Genomic DNA, 26,752 nt, shown 5'->3' with positions numbered 1-26,752 from the left:
GAGAATGTTCTGACATCTGTCAATCTGACATAAACAAGACCTAACCTCCAAACAGCTTAGTACAGATTAAAAATATATTTATAACTTATTGACGTCTTCTAAAATATTAAAATGATTGACTGCCATAAAACACACACCCTAAGTTGGATCTAACTGGATGAAAAATTGCACTGGAATCCCTCATGGATGGTAAGTGATTCGAGCAGGGATATCTCGAAATTCATCTCCTAAGATGGTTGAATGGGAGATGAAAAATTGTCATTTTTGATGTTAGAAATACGTTAACCGATATTTAGGTTTGTTTATGAGATGAGATAGATGTTGTCATTTTTATTTTTAAAAATTCGCTCCCAAACGGATGAAAGAAGGGATGAAAGTTTACATTTATCATTTTATTAGGTTTAAAATATGGAAATTCGTGTTAATTCTTCTATTATAACTAAGCGGTACAATGATTTCCGATAGGATATACCACGGATTACACGGCTATTATTGACATAGTTTTAATGATACTATCTGTTAGTAAGACCAATGAACGATGGTAATTTTTTTATCGTGAGCTGTTTGCAGGCTCGTCTTAATCTAGGGTGCCAAAGCGATCCCGTGTCGGCGACGGGAGAGGATACCACTATTCCTGGGGCGCACTAGGCGTCTTGGGGACCGGCAAATCCTACATCCCACAAGTGGGTGAAACGCGTATCGGATTTTTCCGAGATAAAAAAAGGGTGCCGGGAAACCACGCATTAAGGGCGCCACGCGGATAGTGGTCTCCTATAAACCTTTTTTGGGGGGATGACAGAGCGCCAAAACACTGCTTGCATACGGAGGTTTGAGGTATTTAAGACGGGCTGACTATCCCCCTCTCAGACATAAATTCTCTTAACGGCAGAACAATTTATTAGTATAACAAGTTTGTGTGTTAATGTAAAAACTGTCATAAACAATATACCCCAAAGTATTTGAATTTAATGAATACATATTTTTTTATCAAGTCATTAGGTATTTAAATGATGATAATTATAAAAAAGTCTTGGTTTAAAAATAGCAACAGACCCTAACGACCCACTATTGGGCGAGGGAGTTTGCAGCGTTTTCCACCACGCTGTTCAATGACAATTGGAATATCTCTATCAGAAAATTTTACAATTTTTTTTCTATTGTTAATAAAATAGCCATATTGGTCCTTCATTGCCGCCCCCCCTCCGTCATTAGACATAATACTACCTAAATTACATATCGTCTTAGCTTTTAAAACAATTTCCCTTGTATTATACATTTATCTTTATCGTATTTCGATGTAAAATATAGCACAATTACAATATGCCATTAGACATATGCTATAAACATAACACCCACTTTATCTGCGCAGTCGGTTTAATACAATCAAAAACATCACAATCTTTTTTTATGTAATAATACAATGTATAAAATAAACTCATGACTATATAAGGTTACCTGTTTTCGCTCTTGTGGTTACCGTCGGTTAGTGGTACCACCGTGTCTCGATAGATGGCGTTGCTCAAGTTCTGTTCCTGTGGTAGCATCTTCTCGACCTCCGGCGTTGGCACTTCGATTTGTTTTCGTTCTGTGAATTGAAAATTAAATACGATTGACATTTATTTTCCAACAGAATTATATTAAACTAGTTCTTGCTTGTGGCTTCGATTATTATTCCGGTGTACCCGGACGCACCGGCGCACGGCGCACGGCGACGCAACGAAACAAAAAAGTTATATCCGTTTCTATAATCCGAAAATTTTGACGACCTCCGTGGTCAAGTAGTATGTACACCGGTTTTCATGGGTACGCTACTCTGAGGTCCCGGGTTCGATTCCCGGCCGAGTCGATGTAGAAAAATTTCATTAATTTTCTATGTTGTCTTGGGTCTGGGTATTTGTGGTACCGTCGTTACTTCTGATTTTCCATAACACAAGTGCTTTAGCTACTTACATTGGAATCAGAGTAATGTATGTGATGTTGTCCAATATTTATTTATTTATTTATTATTATTATAATCAAATTATGCAGACATTTTTTTAACTTTTCCGTTTCATAAATTCGAATCACTCGTAAAAAATACATCGGCATGTTATTCAATAAAAAATTATATAGATGATAAAAAAGCTTGGAGATAATACTTGTTGACTTCCAGGCAGGATGTATAACATACATATACAATTGTATTTAAGTGGACTACAAGAGCTAAGTGCCCTTGAGAATCGCACGCACTTACAAATTCGACAAAAACGGCAAGCCCGTGAACTAAGGGTTAAGCGAGGTAACGAGGTTACGCCCGAATACTCTCATAGATGGCGCCAAACCGAGCGAAGTAAGATCAATCATAAATCTCATAAAAAATAGATAGGACAACAGAATTGTTTTTATTTCTTTCGATGTTAGTTAACAAATGATTATAAAATAAAACTGATTCAATTAAACTTACAATATTTTTATTTATATTTTGTATACAATAAAATAGATAGTTAGTTTTCACCTTTTTTTATATTATTATACCATAATTAGTTCTCATACTAAATATTAAAACATACCAATTTTTAACATTTTATAAATGTTTGATAATCTTTTTATATAATAAAATCGTAAGTGTTCGAAATCTGTAGTGTAGTGACCGTTGGGTAGCATATAGCGTAGTGTATGTTCGCTTTATTAATATCGGTTCACAAAGCAAAAATATATATTCAATTAAAAAAAAAATCTAAATATTTACTATAAAAAAAATGCCGTCAAGTCGATTTGGTTGAATCATTAGTTAACTAGGTTTATCATAAATCTCATAAAAATAAATACGATATTAGAATTATTTGTATTGCTTTTGACTGTTATTCGAAAATTCTTAAAAAATAAAACTGATTTAATTAAACTCAAAATAATTTTATTTATATTTGGTACTACAAAAAAAAAACATTTAGTGTTAATTTTTTTATTAAAATCTTTTATTTAATTTCACTTGTATGTTTTAATGTATGTACATATGTCCTGGAATCTTGCAATCAATATTACACCCACTTCCACTGAAGCTATGGAGCTGAAAGTTGGCACACATATTTAGTCTCGATGACAATGCACGATTCATGAATTGCTGCCATATTCAATCCAATATGGCGGACGTCACAAAAAAATTAAAATTTTTAAATTACGTACAAATGACACTTCTAAATATTCTAGTTCTCTGGTTCACAACAATTACATTTTTTTTTTGTTACGACTTTACTTTTTTTTATTATTATTAAAATTAGTTCATACATAACTTTAATTCTTATTATAAACAAAATCGATAAAATTAAACTCTTACGCAATATAAATAGCTTCCGTGTTATTGTTTTCGACTTTGTTTATTCTGTAAAAAATAAATATATGTTAGTAATTATATTTTTATTAATTATAAAAGAATGTATTTAAAAAAATATGTATCTAAATATCCTTCATAGTACTTTTAATGAAAAATATCAAAATGCTTCGAGTTCATGGAGATCGAATGTAGTCAATCTCAATTGATGTTTTCCTTCCTTTGACCAAATACGCTATCGTAATTATTAAGAATGGCTCGAAAAATCTGATTATATCCGAACAGATTGCACATTTTTTCTAATAGATGTTTTCAATATTCATAATTTATATAAAAAAATATATGTTTACTAATAAAATACTCTTACCTTTTAATATCGTTCATATGTATGTTCGGCGCTTAATTTATATAAACGTTTTTTAGTTTTCCTCACGCGTTTCACTTTATTTCCCATATTTACACAATTAAAATTTATAACAAATAATATAATAAAAAAACAAATGCCTAATTACTAATTTACTACACTATTTTAACTTAATATATTTATTTACAAGAAAGAATAATATTAATTATAAGAAAACACGAAACAATGAATTTACAATTAAAATTACAAAAAAATATCTCGTAACGTAATGAATGATGCGGCGAAAAGATCGACACGTCTATATAGCATCAGGCCTCGACCGGCATTGTCTGTACACGGCGTTTACGCACACATGCGTACGCATTTCGTTCGAAAATAAGAATATCGGATTTAAAAAAAAATCTATTGATTTTACTAAAAAAGTGACACGGTGATAAAGTAGTATATCGCTTGTAGAATATTCTGACAAAAAACCAGAATTATTTAATGTATATAAGTATAGTTATTATTGATTAAGGGATCTTTTTAGAGGTAACTTTGTGATTTTTTTCTATCGTACCAAATTAATTACATCATGTTTTCAAAATAACAAATACTTAGCATGTATCCTGAAGATTATCATATATTTTTTTCATTTGGTTTACTGCATTGGATCATATACTTTTTTGCATTATAAATCTTGCATTTAGCATTGTAAATGTATGCATTACCGTCTTTACCATTGGGCACATGGGGCACGTGCCCAGGGCCCCCGTCCTGAGAGGGCCCCGAAGAACCGACAATTTCTTTCACACGTTTGTTCACACTTTGACTGCTATGTATATTTTCGAATGTGATATATTTGTAAGAAATAACTAAAATATACATCAAAGAAGGGTATAAAATACCCATAAGATTGTACAACCAATCAGATTCCTACGAATTTACGAAAGTTACCGCACCGTTTATTTGAAACTATACTTAAGGCCTGGCCATAAGCGAATTATTTGTACATGGTAGTAAATATCTACCAAAAGGGCCCCAAATTCAAGGGTGCCCAAGGGCCCCAGGATAGCTTGAGACGGCTCTGAATGTATGTTCGTGATTCTACCGAGAATAACCAGCAAGAAATTCAGTAGTTATTCAGTAGGGTCTTTTTTCATTGACGAACGTGTGGTTAATACTTCTTACAGTCCCAATATAGGTGGTGACCACTTACCGTCAGATGACCGATTTGAAACAAATCTAATTATCACCATCAATTAAAATACCTTTATCGTTTCTCGTGACGAACGCGAACAGCAGCGCGTGAGCAGCCGCGGCCGCCAAAGCGACCCCGGACAGCACCCTGAACGACCCCCTGCCCCCGGAGTAGTTGTAGAGCTGCCCTCCCACTAGGGAGCCGAGCGCGAAGCCTGGCGAAATAAATACAAGATGAACAATGTCTAGTTTCCTCTGGTCTTACATAACGAACATTTTATTGACAGATATTTTTGTTCTTTTCGATAATTGTATTATTTTACGATTATTCTATTTAATTTATTATCTTTATAATTCTGTAATTTATGCATTGACATATAATCGTTACGAGCACGCCGTGTACACATGCCTAGGAATGTAATCTAGCTCAAAATTCTGTAAGTCCGTAATTTGAACGTATGTTCTGATCGTATTCTGTTTGTGTACCTATGAATAAATAAATAAAAATAAATTTTAAACTGTGATTCTTGGCAGTGCATCGGCATAACACAAAGAGATACACGTGACGTAATATGGCACCGATCGTCCGCCATATTGAATCGTTGACTCAACGAGAGCCAATGAGCACGGTCGGTGCGGTCTGCTCACCGAGCCCGTCGTCCATGCCGGCGACGATGCCCTGCACGGTGGCGGAGTACCCGTCGGGCGCCACGTGCGCCGCGTAGCCCACGATGGCGGAGTAGCACAGCGCGTACGTCGGGCCTTGCATTATGCCCTGACCACACACACAGACACAATCGTTAAAACTCTAATCAACGGAGATTTTGTTTTTGTATTCCATTTTATAAAAATTACACCCTCGAGGGGTGAGAAAAAGGTTTAAGTGTGATCCGCACGTAATTTCATCAAAAGCGATTCAGTAACCGTGAAAGCGTAACCAACAGACATAGTTACTTTCACATTTATAATATTAGTATAGATTTCTTGGTCTAGTTACAAAATTAGATTTAGTTTTATTAAAAATGTTACCTCAATAAAGACGAGATGCCAGGGATGCTGGATGAATGAGATGAGGGCCAATCTCACGCTGTAGCAAAAGAGACAGAACGTGATCGTCGTCCCGTAGCCCCAACGTTTGATAATTTTACCTGAAATCAAATACATTTGTCAAAAAAATAGTCTACACATCCCACTGGTGGGCTAAGGCCTCCTCTCCCTAATGAGGGTTGGAGCTTATTCCACGCTGTTCCAATGCGGGTTAGTGGATACCCATGTGGAAGAATTTCATTGTAATTAGACAGACGCAGGTTTCCTCACGATGTTTTCCTTCACCGAGCAAGAGGCTAACCACTGGGCCGTCTCGGCTTATATAAATACAATTAATATAATATAATTAATACTCAGGAATCGAACCAAGGAGCTTGGGATCTGAAATGTAATAAGCTAACCACTAAAGTCAACGAACAAATAACTCAAAGATAGAATAAATTGTATTAGCGGACCAGCTAATGGACTACCTGATGGTAAATGGTCACCACCGTCAAATAGGCGCTGTAAAAAATATTAACCATTCCTTACATCACCAATGCGCCACCAACCTTGGGAACTAAGATATTATATCCCTCATGCCTGTAGCCACTGGCTCACTCACCCATCAAACCGGAACACAAGAACACTAAGTCCAGCTGTTTGGCGGTAGAATATCTGGTGGTACCTACCCAGACGGGCTTGCAGAAAGCCCTACCACCAACTGAAAGTATAGCCTAGTAGGTATTTTTCAACAAAGCAGTTGACTCACTACGTATGCCATTGACGTGACTAGGGATAAATATATATTAAAGAGTTTCACCAGAGAAGAAGAAGAACAACAGCTCCCCGATGAAGCTCTGCGCCGCGACGACGACGCCTTCGATCAGCTTGATCTTCGCTACCGAGTTAGTTTCCTCGGCAAGCTCCTCGAGGAACCTTGGGGAAACAAGATTACATTTGCGTACATGCGTTATCAAATATATAAATTGAAATTGTAAGAAGTCGCAGCTTCGATCCTGACCCCCTGGGCTGTTGTCGTCCCCAGTCCTAGCCTTTAGCTTAAAAGGAGGGGTAAATAGGGATATTAGAATTTCCTTAAATAAATTGGGGCATTGCTAATGTCCTCATTTTAATTTATTTAAAGTCACTCCTTATTTAATCTAATCTAGCTTCAGTTTCAATCGTTTCATTTCTAAACACAACATAGTTTTTTTTTAAATATTGTTAATTTAATTAAATCCTTAATTAATTAACGTAATTGATATAATGATATTATTTAAAAATGTTTCTGCGGACCATACTTTATGGAAGTATTTTTTTTTATTGACACTTCTATCGCTACTCCTAGAGTGCGTGATGTAAGTGATAACCACCCATAGACAACAAGAAAGCCCCCATAACACTGTAAACAAAGATTAACGATACGTTCAATCCTCAATGAACTAAACGGTTGACGTTAAATGTCAACCAACATTTTATAAAGTGGTAAGTTCACCACAAAACAACTCACCAGAACATGTAATAAATGATGAAGCTGTCGAACGTCCCGGCTACCACTGCGAACGTTATGAACACCAGCACTCTCGGTATCCTCAGCACCTTCCTCAGGGCCTTCCCTGAATCGTCTGGACTCGACAACGATGGTAGCTTTACGGTCATAGGAAATTGCCATTATTAGCTAACATTTATTTTAATTAAATAAATATATAAAATTGGGGTGTTTATAATTTAAAAAAAAACCGGCAAAGTGCGAGTCGGACTCGCGCACGAAGGGTTCCGTACCGTCTATAAAAACGGCAAAAAAATCATGTCTATTGAAGGAGAACGCCCATAAATATTTATTTTATTCTGTTTATTAGTATTTTTTGTTACAGCGGCAGCAAAAATACATAATCAGTTCAGGTGTCTAAATATCACGGTTCAATAGACAGACGGACAGCAGGTATTAACGGTCACTTGGGTACGGAACCCTAAGAGCAGACTATTTAAATTGATATAAGTCATGAACGGCTTGTTCTTTTTTACAGATAATATTCTTTTATTTTTGTCTGTACGTTCGACTAAACTTTCAACGTGTTAATCTACAAATACATATATGTATATATGATGTCGTGATCAAAATTAGGATTTATTTATTTTAAATCGTACGTGCTTACAACGTCAGTGCGACGTGGTAGAACAATTGACAGCCGAAAAGATACGAACGTTAAAGAATAGACTTACATTTCGGATATTATTAATAATTTATTACAGACACTTAGTTTTATATGTATTGTTGTTATTATTTTTGTTTTTTTTTTTCTACTTATTTTTTTTTTTCATTTATTTTCTTATACTCTTTAATGTTATATGTGAGAACTGTTAATGGCCTAATAGTTGTTAAGTATTTATTATTTTTGTTTATCAACGGCTGTACGTTCGCCAATTAAATAAATAAATAAATTATCATGTCTAACAAGCTTATGCTTAACCCCTTCGATATATATAAAATATCCACAAATACCGAATCAAACTTACATTAAGTCTTCTACAAGCGCCCAAATCAATGAAAGTAGCTATTATAGCAATGACGAAAGCCGGGGTGAAGTCCTTGTGTTTGTCAGACAACGCGTCAACCAACCAGCCCCCCAAGAGCGCCGTTATACCGTAGCCCGCTGTGCCCCACGCTCGCTGTGCCCCGTATTTCGAACCGCGATCGGGGCCTGATGACAAAGTAAGTACATAAAGTTTTTAATTGCATAAAAGATAATTAATAACAATAAAATTATTATTACGATAAATGTGATTTCTCCTACTATCAAATCAAAATACACACATGTTCATCGGTGTACAATAAAGTCACAATAATATACATATATATGTACGGTCGGGGTAAGAAAAGGTTCGTCACCTTAAGGTCTATTTTCGTGTGCTCAGTATGAGCGATAATTTGCTTTACCGATTGAGTATCAAAGTGCGTCGCAATTTACACTATTTTGAACCTAGTTATCATACTGTGTTGGTTTAATTTTATGTGCAGTTCTCTGTTTAATGCTTTATTTTAAAAATGTACTAAGAGCTTACGACTTGATAAAGGAATGAATTTGAAAACTGACGAAGGTTTTCTTATTCTGACTGTACATTACTGTCATAAAATCTGCACACACGTACAACCTTTATGAAACTCACTTAAAACATTCACAATTTAAACTTGCAATAAAATAAACATTGTAAAACAAGATCAGGCGTGAAGTTGTCTATCTAGAGCGACTCGACACTTGATTGGCGGTTCAGCGAGCGACTTCACCGCGTAGTTTTGACGTCACGCTGCGCGCGCATCATAAAGATACACTCTTAACTGCGTCTAAGCGCCAAAAGTATTATTACTACCGTTAGCCGCCGAATTTCTTTACATATACGATCTTATTATCAAGCCCGTCTATCTGTCCACTGAACGGAACAGGCTGATGTCCGACCTGAGCGACCTGAAGTTGACAAAAAAAAGACCCGCTGAGTTCCTTTCGCCGGCGGTAGTGTTTAATTTGACTATCAATAAGTAAGTGTAATGCTTCTATATTGAATAGAGGAATTTGAGTTTGAATTAATTGACTAGGCTGTTTAGTAAAAGACTTAATTTAACCAGTTGATTGTGACATATATATTTACTTGGGGGTAGGGCTTTATGTAAGCCAGTCTGGGTAGGCACCAAAAACACATCATATATTCTACCACCACGCGGCAAGTCTAAGTTCCAGTTTGAAGGATAAGTGGGGATCACTTCCAGTTGATCTGGTCAATAACTGATATATCCATTGTTCTTTTTTTTATTAATTTGAAAGGTACCACACCTACGAATACGGAATTTAGGTTTCTAAATAGTGATTCTAACACCAATAAATTGATGATTTTCATTTAACTGTAAATTAATCCTCAAAGGGAGAGGAGGCCTTTAGCCCAGCAGTGGGAAAATGTACAGGCTGCTAATCCTAATGCTAAAAAAACTGTAAATTAGAAAGCCATGACTTGACCAATATTTTTACATTTTTTAACAAAAAACGTAAATATAATTTATAGGATTTTGTTCCGACGATCCTCACTTATCATCAAGTGGCATTGGCAGTCTACCTACCTGTTATTAAAAAAACTTACCCAAAACATCGAAGCACACAGCGTCTCCAATACAGTTGGCAACATTAAAGGCAACTGTCCCGATACACATCAGCACAACAAACGCCCAAAACGTCACCGTCATATAAAAACTGCCCTGCGATTCGATTGTTTTCGGAATTTTCATATCTCCATCCTTCTCTGACACATCCAGGGAATTGGCTTTCGAACTTCCGACCTCTCTTTCACTCCTATTCTTATTAAATTCTAACGATTCTTCGTAACAGAGAAGGTTGCAATCGTTTTTGGGTATACATATCAACTCTCCTTGTCTCACTTCGTCTAAACTCATATCTAAGAGCGAGCAAGATATATTTCTCGTGTCCGTGTACATCGTGTTTATGAACGTCGAATTTGAAAGATAAACTTGGAAATTATTATCGGTGGTACAGTTCCAATGACATATATATTTGTCCAAGATGGCGTCTGTGTTGTTTCGGTACGTTTTGACGTAGACCGTGTCGTTTAATTTGTAGACTGATTCGAGGAGCGGTTCCGGTTTATCTATTTCCTCGGGCATGGGTAGGAACCAGAGGCCACAATAGGATCCCGTCATGAATATGATTAGAAAGATGAACACCAGTTTTCTTTTACTCTGAAACATGAAAAAAAATCTGTCATTTTCATACATGGTACGATCCCCATCAGATAAGATACTCATTCACCCACTCATCTCACCATCATATTTTCTACCGTCAATAAGAAAGTCTTAGTAGTGTTGTATTCCTGTTTGAAGAGGAGTGAGCCAACGTTACTACAGGTACAAGGGACATCTTAGTTCCCAAGTTTTGTGCATTGAAAATATTGCAAATGTTTGTGGGTGGTGGTTACCATTAAGTGTCCTATTCGTCAGTCCACCTAAATATCTACCATCAACCAACGTCTATCATCAATGAAAAAAAAATCGCTTAACATACAGAGACAAAAAGATATTGAACAGTTTTGTCCATGATATATAAATGGTGTATAAATTTCACTTACCGGCCAAAAGTCAACGACGTAGCCGAACAGGGGCTTAGCGACCGCCCACAGCAGGGGCAGAACCGCCGTAACAAGCCCCATGACCGCCGGGGACACCCCCAGTTGCCGACCGAAGACATTCATTTGTGGTAACAAAGGACCGAGGGCTGAAAATCAAAACATTATTATAAATATACTTGTTATTGGTAATTCAACGTATATAATATAATATGTAATAGGGGTGACTATTTGCGATAATATTAACTCCCCTCTTTATTATGCAAAAGTGAACCATTGTTTAGTTATCAAGTATTTCTGCTTTTTTTAAAAAAAGTCCAAAATCCAACTACAAAAATTTTTAATTAAATCTATTTTTTCTTCTGGTTTATAATAAACGATTAAGCCACTGGTGCTTTCTCATAATTCCCACAAAATTAATTAAAAAACAATACCTAAAGTAAAATACAAATTTAGAAACAGAAACAGTTCAATAGCTAAGTTATAAGTTATATCGCTTTTTTTTAATATACTAGCTACCCACCCGGCTTCACGCGGGTACAACAAAGGTCTATATACATCTTTTATATTGAAGAAAAATTATTGTTTTATGAAAGTTGACCTCGCTCACCATTCAATCCAGAACTCAACGATACTAAATATTGATGCTTGGCGTTTAAGCTAGTAGATACATATAATAAAATTGGAGTGTATGTTTGCAATATTAAAATAACCGCCTTTTACTAAATGCATATGTATTTACACGGTTCATATACTGAAATAACATTTTTCAATTGTTGTCTGTCTGTTTTTCTAATCTCTGAAACGGCTGGACCGATTCTGACAGGACTTTCATCGGCATATAATAAGGAGTAACTTAAGCTTCTTTTATTTTAGAATAATGTCACGCTGCAATGTCCAGTGCCATACGCAGCTCTTCCGCATTCCGCCGTCACGTTGGTTGCCACCAACCACCCATCAACGACTTAATATCACAAAAGCTGCCTAATACAGAATTAATGAGTTACAGTAAAATCTGCGAACTGAACAATAAATTTGTTTGTTAAATTCAAACGCGAACGAAGTAGCGGGCACAGCTAGTATCTTTATCTTTCAACATAAATCAAAATGCAGCACGCGACGGATGACGGATGACGGATGAAAGATGTACTAGGTATGATATCATTGTTTATCACTTCGAACGCTAGGCCATATTAATTCTATCATATTTAACGGGTTTAAGCCTTACGTTTCATTGCATACAATTAACATGGTGAATAAATCTTTTCTTGAAGTCTTGAAGTGTTATTTTATTGATATGACACACTGGAAACAGTTATACCATTTGATATGTTCACAAATTAAGGTAACAGTCTGAAGGTCCCACTGGTTGACTTAGACCTGTTCCCCATTCGAGGAGAAGCTTTGGAGGTTCTATACTACGCTCCAATGGTTGAAGTTGGACACAGATTTTCAACTACCTATAAAATTTGACTGACTGTATGGTCTTGTGGATCGATGTTGAGCCGCAGATCCTGAAGCCATAGTTCATAACCCATGTCAGGTCGATAAAAAATTATCGAGTTTATCTTTCAATAACTTCTCAGTAACAAGACCGAAGTCTGGGTGTTGGAACTGTACACTCCCGCGCCTCGGAAAGCTCGTTAAACAATTGGACTCCTGCCTTAACTCTTTCTGGTCGTGTCGGATTTGCCTCATCGGATTCCAAGAGTGACCATATGTTTGCACACACATTTGTGAATAATATGTCCAGTGCAGTTGGCAGGTCTTCCTTGAAATTGGCCGCTGTAACCGAAATCGGTCAGGACATAATAGCATTTATATCTTTGACAGACGTTGTGTTCCGGTTTGAAGGTTGATTGAGTCATTGATGTAAGGAATGTTTAAACTTTAATATTTCTTACAGCGCCAATATTTAGGCTCGATGGTGTAACTACCTTAACCCATTGAATATGAAAAAAATTTACATTAATTCATTTTATTGTTTAATACCCAACGAGATTGGACGTGTTTAACATTATGTAACTTTGCTTGTCTAGTCATATAATTATGCTATCTAATTGAATGCTTAAAAGATTATTGCTATCGTTACGATAACGACTTTAATCTCCATTATTAGATGACACAATTGTATACTAAAACCGTAATGACGACTATATCTGCGAATGTTATTTAGGTGTGATTAAAAACCTACGATGTCTCCTTCTTTCGAATTTGAAATCAGTTATGTTAGAAAGAGATCAATATAATTTTACCGTTCATAAATGTAAAAGTATATAATGTCATCTATGGGATCCTAGATAGAGTAATGGACCGTCTTAAGACACATAATAAAGTCGTTTTGAAGTATAATCACTAGTAGGTTACAAATGACTTTGGGGCCAGTACTTAGTCAGTTTTAACTACCCCATGTATTTGCACTTGGGGCATTCGGTGTCAGTGCCCCGGGCGGCAATAGGGGGATGAGAAAAATAATCTCGCGTCATCGAAAATACTGTTCTTAATTTTCAAAATATGAGTAATTAAAAAGTAAGAGCCGAGATGGCCCAGTGGCTAGAACGCGTGCATCTTAACCGATGATTTCGGGTTCAAACCCAGGCAGGCACCACTGAAATTTCATGTGCTTAATTTGTGTTTATAATTCATCTCGTGCTCGGCGGTGAAGGAAAACATCGTGAGGAAACCTGCATGTGTCTAATTTCAACGAAATTCTGCCACATGTGTATTCCGCCAACCCGCATTGGAGCAGCGTGATGGAATATGCTCCAAACCTTCTCCTCAAAGGGAGAGGAGGCCTTTATCCCAGCAGTGGGACATTTACGGGCTGCTAATGAGTAATTAAATAAATATGTATAGTAAATTTTCTACTAAAATTCTGTCATTTATTTCACAAATGTACATCAACACTTTTTGTACTTTATGTAAAATTTCGCACCGCCGAGCACGAGATGAATTATAAACACAAATTAAGCACATAAAAATTCAGTGGTGCCTGCCTGGATTTAAACCCGAAATCATCGGTTAAGATGCACGCGTTCCAACCACTGGACCATCTCATCATCTCGAATTAGAGAAAAAACATTGATAATTAGTATTTCATAATGGATTCCCAATTAAACAAAGACAGACCCCTATCCTTTTTTAGATCTACCTCTACCTGGACACACTAAATGTTCTCGTGCGAAAATTCCAGGCTAAAACATACAGAGTCCAATACCGATCCTTATACGTCCCACATAAGATTCGAAATGGTATAAATTGATAAATTGCGAGGTTAAGTGCGAAATGACAGGGGGGAATAGACAATTTGGAGCCTTGACCTTATCATGTAATGATAATAAGGTAAGGCTGATTGCACATCGGGAGAAATACACGCTGAACTTTTCCTATAAATTATTTTATACATCCCAACTGTTCGCGCCTACGACTACTAATTTAGATGTATATATAATACAGATCTTTGATTTAATTTTAAATAGCATTAGTTTCTATATAATCAACATTTTTTTTACAACATTTTTATAAAAAAAGAATGTGTCAAAGCGAGTGTGTTGTTTTCCTTCTTTTGTTTTTTTTTTCACTTACTTATAAGCCATCTTATTAGCAACGATACAAGCTGTACTAGATTACAAGAATATATTATACTAGTTTTTGAAGCAAATTTTGTTTTATTGAGTTCGGTATCGAACTCCAGTGTCTAAGTAATAGACACCAACTAATATTACAAACGAAAGCCAATGTAACGATTTTACGTTTTAACTACGCAAACGACTATCCCTAGACCCTAGACCCTAGGGATCTAATATCTTTCAATGTCAAATTTTATAAAGTATATTTTGATATGATATTGTCTAGTCCAATTGAGTGTATATATTTTATTATATATAATAAATAAATAAATAAATATAAATAAATATTGGACAACATCACATACATTACTCTGATCCCAATGTAAGTAGCTAAAGCACTTGTGTTATGGAAAATCAGAAGTAACGACGGTACCACATACACCCAGACCCAAGACAACATAGAAAACTAATGAACTTTTTCTACATTGACTCGGCCGGGAATTGAACCCGGGACCTCAGAGTAGCGTTACCCATGAAAACCGGTGTACACACTACCCGACCATGGAGGTCGTCAAATTTATAGTTTAGAATATTAACAATTACTTTTAAATATACCTTATTGTTAACTCATAACGTTTGTGTTATTCTAGGTTAAGGATTAAGGAAATTAACTAATAAACTAGTCTTCAAAATTTATCTTAACCAAAATCTTGACTTTGTTATCTTAACCGTACTGATCAATCTCATTCGTGTCTACTTTATCCTATGTGACATTGGCAAAATAATCTGTGCCTTGTCGGCACAACTAAAATATTCAACTAAGAATTGAATGATTTTGTCAGTCCCATTCCCTGTTCCGTAAAGTTGGATACAGTGTGTATGGGTAGGGCAGACTATATGGAGTCTCGATTGGTTTATTAGGTTCTATACGAACTATCTGTGACCATCATTTTTATCTGAACTATCGTGTTGAACATGTAATGAATATACACAAAACTTATACCAGAACATGAAGCTTATTTCATAGGTTTTAGTATTTAATATTATTATTTAAGAAACTGAATGTTGCTGTTTCACTTACTTTAAACTTACGCCATTGTCGTGACATGCATTATTATATTCTTGAGTTATATCGAATAAAGTAGTACAAGCAAAAAAGGCCAAGAGAGAATCAGACAAGCACCACAGAGTTGACATGTGCTTAATTTGTGTTTATAATTCATGTAGTGTCTTTTAGTAAAATTGTTAAAGATTTTTCTAGAAACAACCCATTCTTAGATCTACTCTTATATATTCCAGAGGTAAAATTTGTTTGTTCTCAATTAATCTCTTAAACTAATGATCCAATTTTAAATATGGGTTAGCTGTTAGGAATCTACATTATTCCTGAGAGCTATAGGGTATAAATTACATTTATTTCATATCCTTTTCTTTATATACAAATTACAACCATGCAAAGCCGGGCTAGGTCACTAGTACATGACACAGAGAATAAATATAATCTTACTATTCTCTCTTATCTAACTACATAAAGTCTTTAAGTATTGTAAACAACAATGGGGTGTTATTTATTATATTACAAAAGGATAACAGACAATTAAAAGTGTTTAAGCAATCGCTTTCAGTTGTAAGTACCAATAAAAACTTGATGAAAACAAAATGTTTGTTTTTCATTATTTAATCAAAGTTTTAAATTTTCATAGATAATGTTTGTAATATGATACTTTTTATAAATTTTAATTGAAATATAACAAATAAATACGTTCTTTATTTAAGTAACAACATTTCATAGATTACGTGTGAAATAATTACTAAATAGTATGTTAATTTATTTAATAATTTTAATGTACTCACCAGCGAAGAAAAAGAAAAAATGTATCTTAATAGGCAAGAGTCCTTTGTCTATTTTTAATTTCATCTTGAAGTTTTTTTTTATCACAACACAGTAACACTTCGAAACAACAAAAAAATAATTTCCATATATATTTAATTCATTTCCTATGGAAAAGGTCAACAACCGCTCATCAAGTTTGTGGCGAAGGCTAAACTCATTCGACTGCTTTCTATTCTCATGTCGTTTAAATAATACGCCCGGAGATCGCGACGATTAATTTAAATACTGATAGTGGTGTTTATTTATACACTCACAGCGATAATCGTGTTAGTACGCAATTTGATTTGTTATGAAAAGTGACAGATAATGTAACATTGCCAGTGTCGTAATTTTATAAATATAATACACATATTTACATTACTTGTATTACTACTTTTACGTATTTTAAATTAAAAATATTTTGTAATTTTTGTATTGTTGTAACTTCGTCATAGTTTTTTTTATGATGAAATTATTTTAATATCACTTGTAAATATGGATAAGTATTATAGTGATCAATTTTTTCTTTAAAGTATTAAATTTTCTAATTTACATGTTTGTTTTACATTAACATTCATATTGATTATTTTCTTTAGACACTTATAATTTTTTTTGTTTTACTTACTTTATTCAAAATTCGCAATTAGATAGAAACTAAACACAATATGGGTCAATTGAAAAATAACTTAAAATCGATATTTAACAATATTTTTTGAATTTCATTTCATTTAAGTTCTGTAGCTTAAGTATTGTTTTTTTATCATATAGTTGATAAAAGCAAAAAAGGGGGTACTAAATGAAGTCGGACAACATTTGTGTTGACATCGCACAGATAAAACAAAAATTATAAATTAATCTTTAAAAAATAGCAATTACTAACAATTGGGAATCATAACACCACGGAAAATATTTTATTATTATTCTTAAATTAGAAATATATATATTATTATATTAAATAGTAAACATTTTTTTTTTCGGTACGCATTCGATCGTTTTTTATCAAACAAACGCGGGAAGTTCGAAATTTGAACAGAGCGATGAACTCCTTGTTTAGAAGTTCACGAAAAGGCTAAATATGGAGGAAGAAGACGAATTTGTAGGTTGCATTAGTTGCACGAATACTAATGATTTATGCGACCTATTTGTTGCTTACGCAAATAATGAAGAAACATACGGACAAATGCTTGAAACCTGCTTTGATGTAAAGGTTAGTTTTTTAATACAATTCAAAATAATGTTTGACTTTTCCTTTAATGAATAATATATTATCTTTTCGTAACTTTAGGATTATTATATATAACTAAACTTATTTTAAGTATTGTATTGTTTAAGGTGTCAAATTATTTTAAATACATATGCACCAATTGCGTCGAAAAGTTAGAAAAGGCGAATACATTTAAAAGTCAAACTATCAAAACGATTGATACTCTACAAACTATCAAAGGTAATCACTTCATTACAATTATATTTGTTAAATTTGTACGTTGCATTTATATAATATATATTAACAAAACAAGATTTCTTAATATATAAATGACTTTTGAAATGATGAAAAGTTAGGAGGACTGTTATTTTTAAAGCAATTCAGATGATCTCGATAGTATCAAATATATCAGTGGCTGCAATGATATGGGTGTTATCCATTGACTTTTAAGTATGCTAGACGCTCTGTACTGTACTGAGATCTTGCGCAATGTATTAGGGTCAATTGTCCTCAACTCTTTTAGTCGAATACGAGCTGAGAGTTGTGCAAAGCAGTGTTTTGTATAATTAGCAAATCGGGATATTATTTGTTTAGTAGGTCATAACACGACGTTAATATTAAATAAAAAAATATTGGACAACATCACATACATTACTCTGATCCCAATGTAAGTAGCTAAAGCAGTTGTGTTAGGGAAAATCAGAAGTAACGACGGCACCACATATACCAAGACCCAAGACGACATAGAAAACTAATGAACTTTTTCTACATCGACTCGGCCTGGCTGACTGCTGGTTTCTCGAATCGATTTATAACCTCATTATACACAATTTATTTAATCATAAAAGCTTGTCGCGAGGTTTTCATAAGTACATACTTAAAAGTATTTAATTAAACTGAAATTAAAAAAAATAAAACTTAGCAGATTAAATTAGTAAATTATATGGTACTAGTTAATTTACGCAAGGTTATTACGCGACAAGCTTTTATGATTAAAGAAATTGTGTATAATGAGGTTATAAATTGATAGTTATAAAGGAAAATTTTATTTTCTTCTTTTCAGAGCATTTAAATAAAAGGTTTTCTTAAAAAAGTATTTTTTTTTTATGATAGAGGTGGCAAACGATCAGGAGGCTCACCTGATGGAAAGTGACTACCACCGCCCATGGACATCTGCAACACGGGGGGGCTTGCAGGTGCGTTGCCGGCCTTTCAGGAAAGAGTACGCTCTTTTCTTAAAGGTTCCCAAGTCGTATCGGTTCGGAAAAACCGCCGGCGAAAGCTGGTTCCACAGAGTGGTTGTTTTTTACTTTATTTTTACTTTGAATTTATTTTTTAATTTTTAGTTATGACTGTCTAGGTTTCTGAGTTTATTCATCTCATTCAACGCATCATTGTTACAAGGTCGTTTGCCGGTTAATTTCGAACAGTCTAAATCTTCAATAACGAGACCTTCTAATGATTTTATCCTACTTAAGGCCACGTATGCTTAACCAGAAGCAAAGAGCTTCTTGCCTAAATAAACAACGACGTGATCGACAGTACTACCCTGCATTTTGTGTACAGTGCAAGCCCAGCATAATATAAGTGTCAGCATTCTTCGTTCCACGGTTCCGTGACTATATTTTGCTGGAAATTGCACAGACTTAGGCTGAATGAGTTGTACACCGTCATTACCGAAATCTATACCACCCATACATAAGTGCATAAAAAAGTAACTATTCTGCCATCTCGAATGTTCCACCATATTGGAATTAGAATGACGTCACATTATTTTTCGAATTACTCTCAACAAGCCCTATCATTTGATACCTATATTGTAGAAGTGCCTAAAAGTAACTATTCTGCCATCTCGAATGTTCCACCATATTGGAATTAGAATGACGTCACATTATTTTTCGAATTACTCTCAACAAGCCCTATCGTTTGATACCTATATTGTAGAAGTGCCTAAAAAATAACTATTCTGCCATCTCGAATGTTCCACCATATTGGAATTATAATGACGTCACATTATTTTTCGAATTACTCTCAACAAGCCCTATCGTTTGATACCTATATTGTAGAAGTGCCTAAAAAATAACTATTCTGCCATCTCGAATGTTCCACCATATTGGAATTAGAATGACGTCACATTATTTTTCGAATTACTCTCAACAAGCCCTATCGTTTGATACCTATATTGTAAAGGTGCATAAAAAATACACAAAGACCAAATAAATTTACGTTTCAGACGAAATCAAACTTTAGCCTAAGTTCCAAGAGAATTGGTCTTAGTCCAAAAGATAAGGGTTTAGATTGTATTGTTAACGTTTGTTAAATTTTAATTTAGATGAAGAATATCTCGACGAAGCCATCCTGGAAGCTGATGAAGCTCAGGGTAAATCAAGTAAAGCCATCACCAGGAAGTCCGCGAGTGATAACGACGAAAATGACGAAGGTAATGATTTTATAATGAATTTTCTGACTGAATTCAACCGATTGTAATGCAACGTTGGTTCTTTAAGTATTTATGATTATATGCACTAATCCCAAGCATTAAGGTGTACCTATATCTATATTAATGTCTGTCTCTCTGTTGCCCTTCCACTGCCCAACTACTGAACCGAATTTGATAAAATTTGCCATGATGCCCAATGTTCGTCAGTCTATCCCCTAACACTGGGTACCAAACTTAAGCCATAAAATATGATAATATTGCAGATATGGACGAAGAACACGAGATCGAGGCCCTCGATGAGACGACTTGCATATATTGCAACCTGCAACTCACCACCGTGGAGGGGATCCACCACCACATCCGGTTGGTCCACGGCCTCGAGCCTCGTACAGGACGGAAGGTCCGTGAATGTAACCTATGCGGGGCTTCGTTGAGAGATTTGGCCGATCATTTCAATAGGTGAGTTATATCCATTGGATTTTAAAAAGTTAAATCGAAATGATTTACTTGGTGATAGGGTTTTGTGTAAGCCCGTCTGGGAAGGTACCACTGACTCATCAGATATTCTACTTTCAAACATCAATACTTTGTATTGGTGTGTTCTGATTTGAAGGTTGAATGTTACTACAGGCACAAGGGACATAACATCTTAGCTCTCAAGGTTGGTGGCGCATTGACGATTTTAAGAATGTTTAATATTTCATACAGCGCCATTGTCTCTGGGCTGTGATGACTATTTACCTTCAGGTGGCCCGTTGGCTGATGCTATGAACTTTCACCCCAACTATGTTTGAACTGCCTTAAGTTTTAGTTTCCTGAGAGATATATGACTGATGTCATAAAGCCACCTTATATATCATCGATGTTGTAATTTTAATGACTAGCTTATAAGGCAGCATACCAAGAGGTCCTGGATTCGATACAATTTTCTATATTCGATCAAATACTGAACAGCTAATATGAATTGTGAGTGTGGACACAAATACCCCTGGACCATTTTAGCAAATTTGTATTCCGTGTTTTAGTCGAATATAATTTGGTTTAAAATATTTGTGTTTGAATTGAGTCTGTACAAAAGTTACTTTCGAACATTCGTAAGCACAATAGTAGTATCAGCTTTGACCGCGTAGTTAGCTTAGACTTTTTATATTGAGATATAAGCTATGTTTAGCCGCTGTGGGATTGACAACAAACATCCAAACATACGAATTTTAAATGCTTTTAGGATTGTAAACGGTATCGTATTGGTCTTTAGGTGTCACAATCCGAGCACGGAAACCGAGGGGCGTCAGTACGCGTGTCATTTCTGCGACAATGTGTACAATAGCAAGAAGGCTTGCTTCACTCATCTCAGGATGAAGCATGGATGTATGGAATCGTTTTATCATTTATAAAGTTAATCAACGTCCTCAAAATATCCAACACCTTGACAAGGCCCACCTTGGTCTCGTGTTGAGAATATTTACTAAGGTGTTCTCTTGTAGGTCTGGCGTTTTCCGAAAAGTTGTTGCAAAAGTCGTTTGTGAATGTATATGTATGGCAAAATTTCATCCCTCACAAACAGGTTTCGTCACGATGTTTTTCTCACGCCGAGCGCAAGATCGTAAACAGATATTATGTACTTAAAAATTAATTCAAGGGTTTCGATCCGTGATTTCATGATTATCTATAATATAAGATCAAACCCACTTTCTGCCTGTCCCATTTTGTGATTGTGATTTTTGACCCACTTCGATATTTGGTTGATGTTATAGAATACTTTTCATAAAAAATATGCACGTTTTCTCGCTTTGTTATGTTGTCAAAGGTCACAAATAGACAATTCTACGATCCGTAAGCAGAACGAAGCGTTTCTTATGTATAGTATGCGTATACCGAGGCGGGAGGAAAGATGTGTTCAGACAGGAAGAATTCAGATGAGCACGAATTAGGTCAATTTTGATTACATTCGGGATTTAATAACGATCATACAACGTCACCAGCTGACCAAGAAAAAGACACATCTCTGCCAATGCTTTATATAATCCAAATGTAATATAAGAAATCTTTCATTCCTCCCCCCTCGTTCCCAACAGTGAAACTCTGTAACGACCACGCGCCAAAATATTCGTCACGCGACCGAAAGAAGTGTCACATTTGCGGACGTGACTTCAGCCAGAAGCAGATTCTGAACAATCACCTGTGGAAAGCTCATGGTTTTGAGGTATGTTTTGTTATGTCTATATCATTTTACTTGGTCGGGTTTGTGCAAGCCCGTCTGAGTAGGTTCCTATAATTCATCAGATATTCGACCCTCAAACAGCAATATTTAGGACGGTTTAGTTGTAAGGGCGAATGAGTCTGTGTAACTGCAGGTGTCTATTCCACTTGGAAAAGCTTCGAAAAGTACGTGAAGCCATTGGTCCTGTGTCTGTACTTTCCGGTCGTGTCGGATTTATTGTCCCATTGAGTTTTAAGAGTGAGGGAATTGCAAATACACTTGTAAACTATAATATATTCTGCGTAGGTGAGCTGATCACTCGAAATCAATCAGGATATCATCATCACCACCATCACTGCCACCATCATTACCATCGTCACTGTCATGACCATTGCCATCGTCATCGCCATCATCATCACCACCACCATCATTACCATCGCCATTGTCATGGCCATCGTCATCGTCATCATAAATTAAACAATGCTGTATTTTTTCCGAATGTCAAATCTTTGATGACAGAATGAAAATCTGTGTTTTATTAAACACGCTAAGCAGTGTTACGTATGTCCTGAATACTAAGGACTGTGTGATTTTGATATAAGTTGTAATTAGGTAGAGAAACGTAAAGCGTTCTTTTGCCCGCTGTGCTCTGAGCGCGTGAGCTACGGGGCGAACTTCAGCGCCCATCTCCTCCAGCGACACCACGTGACGGAGCAAGTGGAACAGCTCGAGTTCAGCTCGATGGATGGTAAGTGTTCTAATCTATAGTTAACTAAATACGCGCCGTGATGTGGTACTGAAACATTTTGTGAATATTTATCGGAACCATTTGTAAAACGTCATATTATTCTTAATATTATTAACAATTGCGCTCGTGCGGGTCTTAGTTTGGTATTTATACGGGCAACTGACAGAAATCGCTTCATTCTGGTACGAGCTGTCGGAGTGCAAGGAACTCTTGTATAATTTACTTGTGTAAATTACTTGGTGGTAGGGCTTTGTGCAAGCCCGTCTGGGTAGGTACCACTCACCACTCATCAGATATTCTACCGCCAAGCAACAGTACTCTGTATTGTTGTGTTCCGGCTAGATAGGTGAGTGAGCCAGTGTAATCACAGGCACAAGGGACATAACATCTTAGTTCCCGAGGTTGGTGGCGCATAGGTGATGTAAGGAATGGTTAATATTTCTTACAGCGCCTTTGTCTATGGGCGGTGGTGACCACTTACCATCAGGTGGCCCATATGCTCGTCCGCCAATCTACGCCATAAAAAAAAAAATTATCTCACCGCATAAAAGGTCTACTAATAATTATAGCTTGACGTTTTTCTATTGTTTTTGTGGTTGCATCATTTCGGAGTATGAGCGACCTTGATGGAGATGATAATTCAGACGTAACACTTTCATAACCTTGAGTTTGGTCCTCATTACATAATATGATCCTCTTTTTACGTTAGTGCTTCGCCCTTTTACGTTATAGTGTGATACGTAACAGTCTGTAAATGTCCTACCGGCGCAGGCCTCTTTCTCGAGGAGAAAGTTTGGGGCTTATTCTATCACGCGGCTCCAGTGCGGCTTGGTGGAGACCCTCTCTTAGCCTTAGTCCAATAGTGGGAAATTGACAGGCTGTTACTTTTACTTTTTTTTAAAGTTTAATATATAAAGTAAAGTATATTGAAATTGGTACCATAATTGCAATTCATAGATGTTTCGTAGGTGTGGTATCTTCAAATAACCACAAATTTTAGCTTTTAATGACAAATATTGAAATTGGATCGTATTGCATTGTACGAGAAATTATTTCCGTAGATTTTATGATGTACAAAAGTGCTATCCAAGAGGAGACGAAGTTCCGTTTCCGCAAGACGACGGCGAGCAAGCAGACGATTGAAGGCGTCCGGTCTCACTACATGTGCAGCCAGTCTGGGATATACGTTTATCAGGTAACGACGCTCTAAATATCTACGTACCACTCCAGATATTTACAACTCTATCGAATTAAAATAAAGTTGACACTCTTAAGATAAATATTAAAATCTTAAACTAGCATAAACATTGTTTTTCACAAGATATGATAGTACATTGGAAGGATTTCTTCATATTTGATTATCATTATGCCACTCAATGAAAACGATATGAAATTACGTCATTAATCTATTTGTCTGTGGTTTTCTGTAAAGTTTCAGTTAGATCTTTGGTAGGCGGGGTCTGATAGAATTGTCTACGAGCCCTGATTCAAAGGACCCTTATAAAAAGCATTTCACGAGTTTCGAAATTTTATGTACCTGATGTAATTTTTTGGACAATTATTATTATTAGAGTCGTTAAACATAAAAATCTGGTAAATTTGCGTAGTCGTTATAATTGATTATAGACACGAATAAAAGCAGTCTTATATTGATACCGTCACTATAAATTTTGGTAGTTTACGAATTAGGAAACAATTTATGACAAAGTTGTTGAATTACACAAGGATTATACCATCGTAGTACTCAAGGTTGGAGATCCATTGGCGTTGTAAACAATGGTCCATATTACTGACAGCGCCTATTTTTGCGGGTGGTGGTGACCACTTACCTTCAGTTAGCCCATTTGCCCATTCACCTACCACATACATCAGAATAAAAACTCCAGTGAAAGGACTGCGTTATAAGACCTTCCTTTATTCCTTCAACTTTAAAGGGTAAAGGCAAGCGTCCAGCTCCCGAGCGTCAGATATACAAGACGGGTAAGGCGTGCCCCGCGCACATGATCGTCACCGAGACGCTGGATAAAGTGCTCGTGACGTTCTACAAGACGCACGTCGGACACGGAAGTGAGTTTAGAGAATATTCGTAAACTACGTCAAGAGATCTAAAGGGGTTATTTGTATGGTGTGGTTGTAAAGCGTGGTGGAATAAGCTCTAAGCCTCTTTCCCAAAAGGAGAGGAGCAGTGGTTACGAACTGTTACTTTATTTGACCTTGATATTTATCGGTTTTATTGGTGAGTGTTGAATTATAGGCATTTGAGACATATCTCTATATTTATGGTTTTGTCGTAGATGTCGTAAGGATAAACGGCGTCACAACCAAACCACTGAATCGAAATTGATTTCGCTTAAACCTAAGCATGGACTTCAGCGACCAACATATCAAACGCGAGCTACGCCACGGGCGGCAACTAATGTGTTAAGTAACTTGAAATGTCCGTGAGCAGTGGTGACCATTTGCCAAAACTTGCCATTTGCTCGTCTGTTTTATCCTGATTCAACTACTCGAATCATCACTTCATTTTCTTCTCTCCAAAGTCATATTAGTGATAATAAAGGGAGTTAAACTTGAAGCTATTTCGTGACTTGACTTATTTTGGTTATGGCGTCTACTCTCATGCGAGATTAGAAATATGTGCGTGAGATTTATACATGAGATTGCACGAGTTTGTGCGCAGAAACAGGCGTACTATTTGTTCCCTCTCTCATAATCCGATGAGACAGCAAATCCAACACGAACGGAAAGAGCTCAGACCAATGCCCTTTAGGTGTTTTCCGAATTCTGAAAAATTGGTTGACATAAAACTCCAATGTTTTTATTGAACTGGCTCTTTCTGTGTAGCTAGGATTTCTGAAGCCTTCTAGAGTCTCAAAAACTAGTCACTAAAACAAACGGGGAGACGGAATCGCTTAAGATTATTCAACGTCGTCTAGAAGCGTAGTAGATTTTAAGCGATAAGCGTTGCGCAGCGTGTCCGTACTACGAGCCGCGCGAGCCGAAGCGCAAGTCGCTGGCGCCCGCCGCGCCGCCGGGCAAGTGCGCGAGCGAGAGGGAGCTAGTGTGCGACACGTGCGGCGCGCGCGTGCCGGCCGCCGCGCTGCGCGCGCACGCCGCCGCGCACGGCCGCGAGCTGCTGGCGTGCGACTGCTGCGCGCAGGTACCGGCCTACGGGCTGTTCCGACCGCGAGGGGACACAAGTCCAATAAACAACATTTGACAGGGATCTATTTCGAGAGCTTGATTAATTGCCACCAATGCTCGTCAGGTCAAGTTTGTTTAAACGACCGGCAAACAAAGGAGGGGTTCTGGTATACTATAATTCTTTGTATTATTAGCCTTATTGGGTCCCAACCCAATAAGCCTAGCTACACCACTGTTTAAACTTGTAGTGTTTTTCCAATTAAAATGGGGCCTCCAATCCTTCCAATGGTGGATTTCTTGGGTTGAGTAAATTTAAAATTAAAACGAACCTTCCAAAAAATGTCTTTTTTCTTCCAGCTGTTCCAATCGGTTGATGATTGGACGAGACACATACAAGAGGAACACGAGGCTTGTTCTGGATTCTAGAGGATAGTCTGAAACTTAACCTGGAGCTTAAGTCAGCCGTTTGGAAAATGTTTCCAAAAGTGTTTGGGTTATTGGACTAGATAGGAAAACTATGCTTATGGATTATTTTCGTTTATATATGTGATAGAGGTGTCTGATTGGTAAC

General features: G+C 36.2%; 2 protein-coding genes across 2 annotated transcripts; one reads left to right on the top strand and one right to left on the bottom strand.

Moving 5' to 3' along the window:
• Positions 1-339: 339 nt before the first annotated feature.
• On the bottom strand, positions 340-16,728 carry LOC125074599 (major facilitator superfamily domain-containing protein 6). The gene is made up of 10 exons (XM_047685954.1): positions 16,427-16,728; positions 11,007-11,152; positions 10,008-10,620; positions 8,397-8,581; positions 7,390-7,526; positions 6,700-6,815; positions 5,880-5,998; positions 5,499-5,625; positions 4,922-5,065; positions 340-1,585 (listed from the first exon to the last, which is right to left on the bottom strand). The coding sequence occupies exons 1-10, from the start codon at positions 16,488-16,490 to the stop codon at positions 1,452-1,454; spliced, it is 1,785 nt and encodes a 594-aa protein (XP_047541910.1). The 5' UTR covers positions 16,491-16,728; the 3' UTR covers positions 340-1,451.
• A 792-nt stretch (positions 16,729-17,520) lies between these two features.
• LOC125074610 (zinc finger protein 227-like) lies at positions 17,521-26,699 on the top strand. Its single transcript, XM_047685968.1, has 11 exons — positions 17,521-17,652; positions 17,778-17,889; positions 19,982-20,089; positions 20,353-20,548; positions 21,345-21,457; positions 22,165-22,292; positions 22,902-23,037; positions 24,099-24,232; positions 24,972-25,104; positions 26,010-26,197; positions 26,539-26,699. The coding sequence occupies exons 1-11, from the start codon at positions 17,521-17,523 to the stop codon at positions 26,605-26,607; spliced, it is 1,449 nt and encodes a 482-aa protein (XP_047541924.1). The 3' UTR covers positions 26,608-26,699.
• Positions 26,700-26,752: the final 53 nt, after the last annotated feature.

This window comes from Vanessa atalanta, chromosome 28, assembly GCF_905147765.1.
Source record: "Vanessa atalanta chromosome 28, ilVanAtal1.2, whole genome shotgun sequence".
In the NCBI taxonomy this organism is placed as follows: Eukaryota; Metazoa; Arthropoda; class Insecta; order Lepidoptera; family Nymphalidae; genus Vanessa; species Vanessa atalanta.
The sequence above is the reverse complement of the archived record's forward strand: the minus strand, read 5'-3'. Positions and strand labels throughout refer to the sequence as shown.